Genomic DNA, 13,339 nt, shown 5'->3' on the forward strand with positions numbered 1-13,339 from the left:
TTCTACACTTGTCATAGGGAATAAAAGACACTAGACTTTTTGCCAAAAATATCCCAACAAAGCTACCACCAGTACAGTCCCACTGATGATAGAAATATTAATGTACACAAGGATCTAGACTGCTGCCAGCATTTAAAGCACCATATTATCTAACCCTGCTCAAAACAGATACACACAACAGACTTAAAGAGTATGTCTACACTGCAATTAAAAAACAGTGTCTGGCTTGTGCCAATTGACTTAGACTCATAGGGCTTGGGCTAAGGAGTTGTTGAATTGTGGTGTAGATGTTCGGGCTCAGGCTGGATACCAGGCTCTAGGACCCTGAAAGGTGGGAAGGTCTCAGAACTCGAGCTGCAGTCCAAGCCCAAACTTCTGCACCACAATTAAGCAGCCCCTTACCCTGAGCCCAAGTGAGCTGACACAGGCCAGCTGGGGGTTTTTAACTGCAACATAAGCATATTATACAAAGCCAACACACCATTCCCACCAGTGGAAATCAATCAATGGAAAGTTACAGAGACATGAGTGAGGAGGCTGTTGTGTCTTTCAGGAAAATAGAGTAAGACAAGACCTGAATTTCTAAAGTTTAAAAACCAACAGAATCACCTTTCAGGTCTTTTTTTACATCACTAGGAAACCAGAAGACATATCCATTTGTCCATCTACTACGGGTCATTTAATGAAAGTGTTGCGAAGAAATTTCAAGCAAGCTAAGAAATAGTGTATTTAATGAAACAGAATATGCTTTAAGTAATTCTAAAGTGTAACAAAAAGCAAAATGAAATATACCTTCCATTCTTCTTCCTTCTTACAATCATCAAATACTGATAATTTTAGCTCTGTAAAAAAACCAAACACAAAAAACAACACTTGTCGATTAAAAGACATACAAGAACAAACACCATAACTACTTATTCAGTTACAGTTACATTTATGGAGATGTCAAAAAGCACAAGATGTAATATTCTGCTAGGTGAGTCTCCAGAAGTATCATTTTTGAAACTAGTACTTTGCTCTATTTTACAAAAATTAGTGCAAAACTTGAAGCTGTAGTTTTCACTTAAACTAATTAGTTTCAAAATTTACAGATCCATATAATCTGTCCAAATGGATTACCATGATCCTGCAAACAGAGCCTAGCTGCAAGGGATATACGGAACAAATATGTCTTGATTGATTAGTAACTACTGATTCCTTCTGGCCCTTAAAAATTGGAAAAGCTATCTACCACTGTTTATCCCAAAATAAGATCCACCTAGGAAGACAATAAGAAAATGGTTCACATCATGTGAGAGACACTTTGTCTAAGGACCCACAGTCAAAGTCCGTAATTCCAATTAAAATTATTAAATGAGAATATTGTTACATCTAGGCAAGAATCTCTCATAATTTGTATATGGATAAAACCTCTTTCTCCTTCCCAACCTACCTAAAAAGAACTCCAAGTTACCATGTAAGGGTGATATGCTGTCTTATGCAAAGAGACCCATTGCACATTATCAGTGGATCAAGAAACGGTTGGGGAAGATGCATGTCAAGCAAATTAGAAATGTTGCTGTAAGACTGAAGGTCAAATTGAACAAAATAACTGTTACACCAAGAAATCCAAGCAAAATGTTCACCCCAACCTATATATTGCTTTCTTTGTAACTCAAATATACTGTAAATAATCTTTCACCCCATATCAGAACCTGCCCATTTGTTTGCCTTGTGAGTCAGATCTACATCCTTCTATATGTGAAAAATGTCTCTTGTTCTATAGCAAGTCCAATACAATGTAAACTGCTATATGGAGTATGTCCTCCAAATTTAAAAGATTGAGGATTTTGTTGGTTTTCATTGTAAACAACTGTTGCACTCCAGAAGTAATAGGAATTGTCTGACACAAGGAAAAAAATATAAAAAAAATATAAACCAGTGTATAACTTAGGATATTAAGAGAAATTGCTTAAAGGAGAGGATCCTAGTTGATAGCAGGAGCGAATAATGAAACACAATCCTTGAAACAAATCGAACTTAAAAAACCTCCGATAAGGAAAGGATTAAAGAAATTAGTTATATACCATCACCATCTATTAGATACTGATGAAAGCAACAAAAACTGAAAGAGCTAAAATCTAAGCACTCACTTGGCATATGTCCAATGGGAATAAGAGGGTGGCCCCTTCCTACAAGTCCTGAAACTAGGTATATAAACTGAAGTCACCACATGCTCATGAGAATTGACTGAGCCCAACAAGCTGAAGAATCCTGAGCGTGACAGACACCTGGACCAACTGTGTGGAAAGGACTCTCCCCAATCCCAAAGTTAAGAGGATAAGAAGTATTCAAAGATTATTACATAATAGAAGGGGAAATACAAATAACTAGGTTATCTTGCTGAGTCTCCACTCTCTAGTGAGACCTCAAGTAACCATATTTTAGATTTTAACTCCCTTATTAATCCAAGCAAATTGGCCTGAAAAAACTGTTTTAAGCAACTGCTTTTAATATTCTAAATTTCTCCTTTTGAGACCGATCCATTCAAACTGTACTAACTACACTCTTCAAAGTGCCTTAAAAACAAGTGCCACCCTGGAAGTGTGATAATTGCGTTAGGCACTAAAGTATTGAGAATGGATTATCATAGAATATCAGGGTTGGAGGAGACCTCATGAGGTCATCTAGTCCAATCCCCTGCTTAAAGGAGGACCAATCCCCAATTTCTGCCCGAGATCCCTAAATGGCCCCCTCAAGGATTGAGCTCACAACCCTGGGTTTAACAGGCCAATGCTCAAACCACTGAGCTATCCCTCCCCCCGAGTAAATGTAATAATAAATCTTAGTAATGTCCATTATTCTTTGATATGACTGCTAAGCCTCAACTCTAGTCTATGAGAATTGCTTGCACAATTTTATAGTATGTGTGTAATACACACAACTGGTTGTATCTACATTTGAGTAGTAACTGTTGATATATTAAATGTTGTTCTGGTGGAATAATTGCTGGCTGGTTAAGAATAAGCAAGTGTCCTGATTTGAGAAATACTGTACAAGTTAAAAGTTGATTTTAAAAGAACCCAGTATTAGAACTAGTAAGCTAACAGTCTCTGGACACAATAAATAAGGGGTCGGCCTACTGGATTCTATTATATACCGGCAAATGTAGTTTGTTAGTCCTTAGCTTTAAAATCTAACTGGCGCTCTGGCAAATTCATAAATTCACCCCCTTGCACGTTTACATAGCACAATAGGATCCAGTCTGGTAGTGCCACCACTTTATAAATGCTAAATAAAGAAGTCTGACTAAACTATTCTGTTCTCTATTTCAGTCACATAAATATCCACTATGTTTAAAACCACTAAGAAGTGTGTCAAAATAAAACAAAAAGCAAGAAAAAAAATCAGAGTTGTCTGAAAACATGAACCAACATCTCAACCCACATTATCGCAGAAGTACTGCAAAATGCATGGTAAAGTTTCAGGATAGTAGGAAGACATGCACCTCAGAGGCCATCCATTTAGTGTTTGTACATATACCATGCCTGCTAGAGCCAACCACCCAATGTCTGCCATGATTACATGGCTGTATAATTTGTCCCCACCCCAACTATTTTTCTTCTTTTCACTAAGACAGAAATCTGTAAGTAGTACAGGAGTAAAGCTCCCCCCTTGCATCCCTTAAGGACGCCAGATGCTGCCTCCTCCTTACCCAGGCCTCCGTCTATTTTCATTGTGTGAATTTTTTAGAATTTCACTGAAATTGAAATGATTTTGTCACACAACTCAGCTCTGCCACACTGCATAATTTAGCTCTTACTGTACTGCACAGTTAGATCACCCAATGTCATGTTTACAGTTGTTTCAGAGGGGACATAACCTGGCATGTTGTGTTCATGCTATTAATGAACAGAACTAAAGAGTTTAGAAAAACTCAAGTTCTCTACTTATATAATCCCTAAAGCCCTTTATCATTCCTTGCTATCACCTTCTGGGTTGTTTCCAATTCTAATAATTCAACACCCCTCCCATACTACACAATCCAAAGTTGTGCATAATGCTCCAGGTGTGGTCTCCTTAGACTTTTGTACAGAACCACAGTGATCTCTGTGGATTTGTTCTCTTATTAATGTGTCAATATCCATTTCATCCCTATATTTGTTGCCAGAAACATAACTACTAGTTAAGTTTGTTAGCTATTAGCATAAGAGGAGACCTTCCCTGGTCAGCACCTAGCACACTAACATATTGTTGTATCAGACCAATCATTTTTATAACACTATACTATTACCATACATTCTTCTAGATCTCAGTTTCAGAAGATAGGGACCCCAGAAGGTCATCTAGTCCAACCCCCTGCTCGAAGCAGGACCAATTCCCAGTTAAATCATCCCAGCCAGGGCTTTGTCAAGCCTGACCTTAAAAACCTCTAAGGAAGGAGATTCTACCACCTCCCTAGGTAACGCATTCCAGTGTTTCACCACCCTCTTAGTGAAAAAGTTTTTCCTAATATCCAATCGAAACCTCCCCCACTGCAACTTGAGACCATTACTCCTCGTTCTGTCATCTGCTACCATTGAGAACAGTCTAGAGCCATCCTCTTTGGAACCCCCTTTCAGGTAGTTGAAAGCAGCTATCAAATCCCCCCTCATTCTTCTCTTCTGCAGGCTAAACAATCCCAGCTCCCTCAGCCTCTCCTCATAACTCATGTGTTCCAGTCCCCTAATCATTTTTGTTGCCCTAAGATCAGATGGGAATTCCTGAAGTGCAATGAAACCTGAAACAATTCTATTTTCATTCTTGAGAATGCTCAACCAGTGATCTAATTTTAAATTAGATCTTGCATTGTATAAAGACCATATTGTAAAAATAAACTTATTCCTGGCAAATGTTTGCTACTATCATCTCAATTTTCAATGAAATATTTTAGTTTCTTGGCCAAAAACTAGAACAAAATGTTTAAAGTAAATGTTAAATCCACTTGCTAGCTCACATCCTAAATCTCATCTACCTATTATTGGTATTAGTTGGCATTCCCACTCATGACATCTGAGCAATTCTTCCAAATCATCAACAGATCATGTGAACATCACCCCCTGTGGCACTCTAGCTGTCACATCCCCTGATCCTGGATCTGTAACTTTTCACCAAATTCACTGGCTTAGCTTGCCAAGGCAGTTGAGTATTTCACCATGAATTGTTCTAAAAGCCTTCTGGTCTTTCTAGTTATCTATATTAGGCATTTCAAATGCACCTATCATCATAGGATCTAGGCATCAATCATAAATGCAATCATGTCTAGTATTGCACCCTTGTCCACACTCCTTTCCTGAACGCTTTTCCATTTTTTTTTAAATTAGGTAGCACCTAGTGTGTTTGTCCTAACTGCTCTTTCTCCTTCTAATCGCCCCATATACACCTCTACCCCGATACAACGCTGTCCTCGGGAGCCAAAAAAATCTTACCGCGTTATAAGTGAAACTGCATTATAATGGAACTTGCTTTGTCCTCAAGCATTTTCGTTATTAAAGCAGCCCCGCCTCCAGAGCGCTGCTTTACCATGTTGTATGTGAACCAGTGTTATATTGGGTCGCGTTATATCAGGATAGAGGTTTATGTTCAAATAAATGTTCTTTTAGGACATTTTTCTCTCCTACTACCTGATTCTGTGAAATAATCAAGAGGACCCACACACACACACACACACACACACACCCCCCTCTGGTAGAATGGTGTCAGTGATATAAACAACTGTTTCATTCAAACCAAAAAAATGCATTTTCAATTTCTCAAAAAAAAAATTTTTTTTTAAATTAATTTTCAGATTTGGTTCAAGCCAAACTGATTTTTCCTCCTTTTTTTTTTTTTTACTGCTGTAAGTGAACTAAAAGTCAGTTATCTGCCCAGTTCTACTCCATATATCTAAAGAAGCATTATTTCTACAATGCCATTTCACATACTTCATTTTTACAAGTTCAATATGCAAAACCATTCAGTGTGAACTCCACTTCCACCTACATCTTTAATCTGATTATGCTCTCTCTTGCTCCAACAAGGATGCCACCTTCACACCCGCCCCCACCTTCATATCCTCAGCTCATCCTGAGGTTTTCATCCATACTATCCCTATGCCTAGAACACCCTACTACCAGCATGCCAGATTCCCCCTCACTTTCTTCACTCAGACACCTCCTAAAAATCCATTTTCTTCTAGAAGAACTAGAAGAATCCCATATCATTGAAAAGACCAATTAATTCCACTTAATGTGAGAGAAAGGAAAGTAGTGAAGGAGAAGCAATCCTAAGGATTAGATTATAAGAAATCCAAATATTAAGCACATAATCCCATCTACATATACAAAACGATGGGAGTCTAAATTAGCTGTTACCACTCAAGAAAGATCTTGGGGTCATTGTGGATAGTTCTTTGAAAACATAGGTGCAGCAGTAGTCAAACACACTAACAATGTTAGGAACCATTAGGAAAGGGATAGATAAGATAAATAAATGTGTCATTATATAAAGCCATTGTGCACGCACACCTTGAATACTGCATGTAGTTCTGGTGGTGCCATATTAAGAAAAAAAACTGGAAAAGACACATACAGAAAAGGGGACCAAAAACGGTGTGTGTATGGAACAGCTTCCAGATGAGGAGAGATTAAGACGACTAGGACTGTTCAGTTTACAAAAGAGAGAGGACTAAAGGGAGGGTGGGGGAGGACATAATAGAGGCTAACATCATGAACGTTGTGGAGAAAGTGATTTCTTCACCCCGTCACATAATAACAAACAGACACACCCCGTGAGACGCCCCCCACAATGAAATTAATAGGTAGCAGGTTTCAAACAAACATAAGGAAGTACTTTTTCGCACAACACACTGTCAACCTATGGAACTTGTTGCCAGGGGATGCTATGAAGGCCAAAAGTATAACTGGTTAAAAAAAAAGGAATTAGATAAATTCATGGAGGATAGTCCATCAAGAGCTGTTAGCTAAGATGTTCAGGTACGCAATCCCATGCTCTGGATCTCTAAATCTCAGACTGCCATAAACTAGGACTAGATGACAAGGGATGGGTCACTTGTTAAAGTGCCCTATTCTGTCATTCTCTCTGAAACATCTAGCACCAACCACTGTCAGACAGTATACTGGGCTAGATGGACCACTGGTCTGACCCAGTACCGCCATTCTTGTTTTACATAATGGTATTGCTGTCTGTTTCTATTTAAGAAAAATCTCAAAGTTGTTCTTGCAACCCTCACGCTTCCTTCCGTTGTCCCCATACACAGTTACCCTCACTTGCGGTTTCATGTATATGACTAAAACCTCCTCAGACCCAGGTCTTATTTGTAAGATTTATTACATTAAATTCACTTAATTGTAACGTTAATTGCCTCACTGCTGTATAAACAGCAAATAATTTTAAGAACTTAGCTAGATATACATATAATGTACTGAATGTATATATAGCACTTCTTGTTTACCCCCATACTGAGAGCCAAAATGACTCAGGCTATGCCTACATTACAGAGTTTTGTTGACAAAAGTTACGCCACTTTAAACCGCTGTTGCATGTCTACACTATACTCGTGTCGGCAGAGTGCATCCACACTAGCAGCTCTTGAATCAACACAGAGCAGTGCACTGTGGGTATCTATCCCACTATGCAACTGGCTGCAGGGTACTTAGGGAAGTGTTTGCAATGCCTCATGGGGGGAGGTACAGCATCACATGATGCAGGTTTCTCAACCCCATCATTCCATGGGCATCCGCATAGATTGTCTGCTGCTTTCAACTGAGGTGGGGAACAGGAGGGGACATTGTGTGACAGGACATGTGTGTGGGGGGAGAGAAACAGAATGTGTGTTGGGAAAGAGCAAGTGTGTTGGCATGCGGTCTCTAAGTTCAGACAGCTTCCTGACAAACCTATCCTGAAGCAGGGGGATATCACCACCCTCACAGCAGTCTCTCCCGCTTCTTCTCCCCCACAGCAGAAGCCTGCTCTGCCTGCCTATGGTTCTATGATTCCTTCTGAGTTCTCCCACAGCCTCCTCAGCTGACAGGAGCAGCATCCTCAGCAGCTCTGTGAGCTCTCTACATGGAGGAATGTCAAAACAGCACAGCAGTTGTGACAGATTTATGTTACCAATCTGCCTGAGGCATCAAGTGATCAGGCTGAGGCCACAGGATTTTTAGGGGAGATGAAGAGCACACCAAGTGTCTGAATTTTAAAACTTTATTGATAAAATAAAACAGCGGAGAGCGCTTGGGGCTCCCCACATCACTCAGAGGAAGGAAGAAACCATTAGTGCCCCAACCCTAACCCACTTTCATGCTCACACCCGCACTACCTAAGGCTGGCCAAGCCTCAGTGTAATGTAAGAAGAAGAGGGGGAGGAGTGGATGGGAGTTCTTGTCCTGTGCACAGGTCGTCCAGGGTTCGCTGTTGATCTCCAACTTGCTTCGGCTCTCAGAAGGGTTTTTAAGTCCTGGGATCTTTTGGGGGTGTTTCGTTCAGCAACCTCTTTTCCCCGTGCTCTTTGTACCAGTCCAAACTGGGTCTCTGTGGCCTACTCAGCTTTCCCAAAACACACCATTTCCAGGGACACCAAACTTTGTCCCCCCCCAGGCTGGCCTTTGCCATCTTATTCCTTTTTGCAATCTCTGTAGTCCTGCTCAGCTTAGTTCTTCTTTTTTCACAGCTGGCCAGGGTTGGTTAAGATATGAATACAGCTACAGACTTCTCATCAGGCTCCGTGACCTTGGACTGGGGCCAGCATCTTATCTTCGGACTGAGCTAGCTGAAGTATTGAGTTAACCCATTCTCTGCTCTCTTCCTCTCACCCCCTTTGACTTCTCACAGCCTGCAAAGGAATCTTCCACTCCATACTCTCACCTTTGACCCTTTCCAAAATGCCTTGCGAAGCTTTCAACAGCATTAGCAATATACAATGCTGATCTGCCTCTCCCAGGGGATCCCCTGAGGGAGGGGGCCATTGGGGTGTGACAGTCCCCACAGCACAACACAGCAGTTCCACCCCCCACCAGCAGTCTGCCTACCATGGTGTTCCTAGAGCAAGGGAGATTCCACTGTAACGATTTGCCGGAGCAGAAGGCATGCTCAGCTGTCTGAATTTCCCAGAGCTTTGAAAGAGGAAGGACATATGCCTGCAGGGCAGCCCAGTTCAAAACAGTGAGCAGAGCAGTCACAGCAGGTATTGTGGTATACCAGAGGAGGCCAGTTATGTCGACATAACGAATGGCAGCATCTACACTGATGCTTTGTGGCTTTAACTACGCAGCAAAAAGCTTTATGCCTCTTGTTGAGGTGGTTCTAATTTGCCAGCAAAAGAGCAGAGTTTTGCTGCCAAAAAGTAGCTTAATAGCAGGTCTAGGCAAACTTTTTGGTCTGAGGGCCACATCTGGATATGGAAATTGTATGGCAGGCCATGAATACTCACAAAATTGGGGGTTGGGATGTTGGAGGGGGTGAGAGCTCCAGCTGGGGGTGTTGGCTCTGGGGATGAGGGGTTTGGGGTGCAGGAGGGTGCTCCAGGCTGGGACTGAGGGGTTTGTAGGGTGGGAGGGGGAATCAGGGCTGCAGCAAGAGGTTGGGGCATGGGAGGAGGTCAGGGGTGCACGCTCCAAGTGGCGTTTACCTCAGGCAGCTCCCAGAAGTAGCGGCATGTCCCCCCTCCGGCTCCTATCCGGAGGTGCGGTGTCAGCCAGGCAGCTCTGCACACTGCCCCATCCGCAGGCACCGCCCCTGCAGCTCCCATTGGTCATGGTTCCCAGCCAATGGGAGCTGCAAAGCAACCGCCTGGGGCAGGGGCAGCATGCGGAGCCCACTGGCTGCCCCATGCCTAGGAGCTGGAAGAAAGAAATACCACTACTTCTAGGATACACAGCAGGCACGGAGCAGGGCAAGCCCCCTACCCTGCTCCCCGGCTGGAGCGCCAGAGCGGGCCAAGCCCCCAACCCTGCTCCCCAGTGGGAGCTCAAGGGCCAGATTAAATGGTCTGACAGGCCAGATATGGCCTGTAGTTTGCTCATCCCCGCTTTGTAGTCTGTACAGCTCCCCACTTTCATCAGCAAAAGGCAACTTTTGCCAACAAAACTGAGTAGCGTAGAGAAGGCCTCAGTGAGAAAACTGTACATTGGGAGAGAGCACATGTTGGAGAATTTACTATAGAGTCCTGCAGATAGTTAACTGTAAAGAAGACCAGGTTCCCCTTTTCCTTAAAAAAAGGGTGTTGTACTAGTTACAGGTTGGCATAAAAAAATGGAGCCCTGACAATGATCCAGGGGCAACACTTTTTCCCCGGAGGGGGAAAGAGTGTTGCCCCTGGATCATTGTCAGGGCTCCATTTTTTTTATGCCAACCTGTAACTAGTACATGTCTGATAAATATAAAGCTCCCACTACTACACTTCTCTGGAATGGTAGAACTCTTCCTCACTACCCAATTCTAATCCTTCCTGCCTGTTACAGGAAGGAAGGGGAGAAACAGTCCTTCTGACAGCTTCAAAGCCTTATTTTTCTGTTTGGGGGTCCTCCAATACCCTGTCCATCTCCCACACAAGACAGATTTTCTGATATTTTACCTTTCCACCAGCACTCTGGCTCCTGAAAGGGACATATCTACTATATACAGCCTCATTTTCTCAGGGTGGGAAAAGTCCTTTGCTTGGACAGCAACAGTACCACCTGCCTCTACTGCTGCTCAGAATGACAGAGAATTTTTGCTATTTTCACTGAAACTCAGAGGACTCAGAATAGCAGCAGAAGTGTTCAGTCTCTTGATATTTTAACTTTTTTGCTGCTTTGGAAAATCTACAGGGAGCACTGAAGAAAGATTCAGGAATGCCACACTACATGGGTATATATAGGTATGGTTACTTTCACAACCGTAAAGGCTAGAAACTCAGCTGCCATCTTGCAACACCAAAGGAAAGTTTACATTCGGCAGAAATGGCTTAATTCCCTTGCATTTTCCAGGAAAACTTTCCAGTCACCAGTGAGGAAAAAACAAGTAACTCTTCCAAGTTCTGGATGACAGACTCAATTTTCAATCTCTACATACTTCTGTGATAGCAACTCTCCCAGTGCTGCCAAATTTGACAATAACCATTGGTAATAAATGCTTTGTCTCCCTCATTTATTCACATTTTCTGAAATGCACATCCATTTGTACGATCATATACAGAAAAATCTTTAGCTGCTAAAAATTTTTTTTAATAAGTTTTCTGACTGGACTTCTACTTTCCCAAATACATTGTGTTACTAGTATCAAGTTGCCAGAAGACAAATGTTCACTACACCCATATGAAAAGTAGTACAAGGTGTTTTAAACAGCAATTTTCTGACAAAAGTAAGTGTGCTAAGAACACTACACTTCTGCTCACATATGCAGTTAATAATAAACAGTGCTAACTATGTTCCTTGTGGTCATTTAACAACAATTTAAAAAAATGAAATACTCTGTAATTAACATTTGAGAATAAGCAAAAAATGAGTCTGTGGAAGTCCTTGAAGAGCAACATTTACTTGAATATATTCAGTAAAAAAATGACGATTATCTTGAAATATGATGAAAATCCCCTTTCAGGGGCATTGGCTCCATACTATAAAAACTGCTGCATTTGACAGTGGGTGTCCTCTGTCCAGAGCCTGGCAACCTCCCATTTCCCTCAAAACCCACTGAAGAAGATGACTGTTCAGCTAGAGTACACAGTGCCAACTAACTTCAACATTTGTCATTATCACATTTTTCCTGCAATGGGTACTCCACTTGATGAGCCCTGTCAACACCATGACAACTGTTGTCACCACTGATCATAGGGGGGAGATTAGAAATTGCTGTGCTTAGAACAGTGTCAATGCTGCAGTTTTTGTAACAGAACTATTCCCTTATAACGTTCCCATGAAAAATAATGATCAAGACAAAGACTAAACTAATTAAACTGGTGCAAACTGGAGCATAGACGAAAACTTAAGAATAAAGACCTGTTGTCAGCATAGTAAGTCAGTGCTACTTCCCAGCATCTGTAGCACTTCTGTAAGGGCGTAAGTTTATAATGAGACCAACAGGATTTCCCAGGCCAGTGAAGACAGAACCCCATGGAGCAAAAACACATTTTTCAACATCAGTCTATACTGCGCTTCCGCAGCACATTTCTAACAGGCCCCGTGCCTTCACTGACCGGGGACCCTTCCCGGCGCTCACGAACAAGCGCGCGGCTCCGCGGCAGGGCGTTACACAGCCTCCGAATCACCAGGCAGAGGCAGCAGCTCAGGGCCGGTGGAGCCGGCGGCTGTCTCCCATTCAGTGAGGCACGGTCCATGCCGCCGCAGCAACCAGCCCTTGACTCTGCCGCTCCGCACCCTCTCGGCGGCGCCCAGCGGGCCGCGGGCTCCGGGACCGCAGAGGCGGAACGCAGTGACTCACCGGGCTGGGGGGCACACGGAGGAAGGCCCCTAAAGCAGCGAGGGCAGGACCGCAGCCCGGGCTCGCCTCACTGGGGCAGCCGCAAGGCAGCTGCTGGTGCCCCAGGGCCGGGACTCGCTAACTCGGCGCCGGAGCCATGTCAGCCCTTCCCTAGGGAGAGGGAGGGAGCAGCGGGAGCCCGCAGGGACGGGAAGGGAACATGGGTGCCCCGGACTTACTCTGCCACACCAGGCTCCTGAGGCCCCGCTCCCCGGACACGGCCCCCACCGCCGCAGGCGCCATCTTGCCCCCAAACTCCACCTCCCCCTGACGTCACTTCTACGCAAGCCGCATCCCGTTTACGCTTCATCTATGCCATCCTACCCCCCTCGAAGTCCGCCCAGTGAGCCGCCGAAACTGCGCTTTTGTCTGAGAGCCACGCCCCTCCGGCCCTGCGCCGTGACGTATGCCGAGCGCGGCCGGAGTGCGCCCCGGCGGGCGGGAGAGGAGCTGGGCGCCGGTTGGGGCCGCGGGGTAGAAGGCGAGCCGGAGGAGAGGGGCGGGTGTGAGTGGCTCCCCCGGGCACGGCTCCGAGCAGAGGTTTACTGACGGAAACCAAGCGTTACCAATGGGGACCGTGCCCGGCGTCATAGGAGAGGGACATTACGCTCCCCTCCACCACAGAGTACTGGCGGACCAACACCAGAATCATGGTCCACATCCGATCAGCCTTGGGCCTGGGCTGTCCCAGTCTTGCAGACAGACTCACCTGCACCAGTAGCCCCCCAATATCGAGTAGCACTCACTCACCACACTACTGCAGAACCTAAAGGCAATAGAGGAGCAGCTGAGAAGCATGCATCAAACTCCATGAGCCACACGTGGTGCCAGGCCAGATGTCTTCTCTCATCCCCTTCACCTCAAA

The 13,339-nt window shown here is 43.9% G+C and overlaps 1 protein-coding gene across 6 annotated transcripts in view; it reads right to left on the reverse strand.

Annotated features, from left to right (window-relative positions):
* STXBP3 (syntaxin binding protein 3) overlaps positions 1-12,760 on the reverse strand; it is a 46,199-nt gene extending 33,439 nt beyond the window's left edge. For 4 of the 6 annotated variants that reach the window (XM_073356830.1, XM_073356833.1, XM_073356829.1 and 1 more), the window contains exons 1-2: positions 12,654-12,760; positions 793-842 (exon numbers count right to left, since the gene is read on the reverse strand). In XM_073356830.1, the coding sequence (XP_073212931.1) occupies positions 793-842; positions 12,654-12,717 (114 nt within the window). In that variant the 5' untranslated portion in view covers positions 12,718-12,760. Of the gene's footprint in view, positions 1-792; positions 843-12,190; positions 12,383-12,435; positions 12,627-12,653 lie in introns of those variants that run through there. The other 2 variants (XM_073356831.2, XM_073356832.1) reach the window with 2 other exon arrangements.
* Between the last annotated feature and the right edge of the window lie 579 nt (positions 12,761-13,339).

This window comes from Lepidochelys kempii, chromosome 8 (genome assembly GCF_965140285.1).
Source record: "Lepidochelys kempii isolate rLepKem1 chromosome 8, rLepKem1.hap1, whole genome shotgun sequence".
Lineage (NCBI taxonomy): Eukaryota > Metazoa > Chordata > Testudines > Cheloniidae > Lepidochelys > Lepidochelys kempii.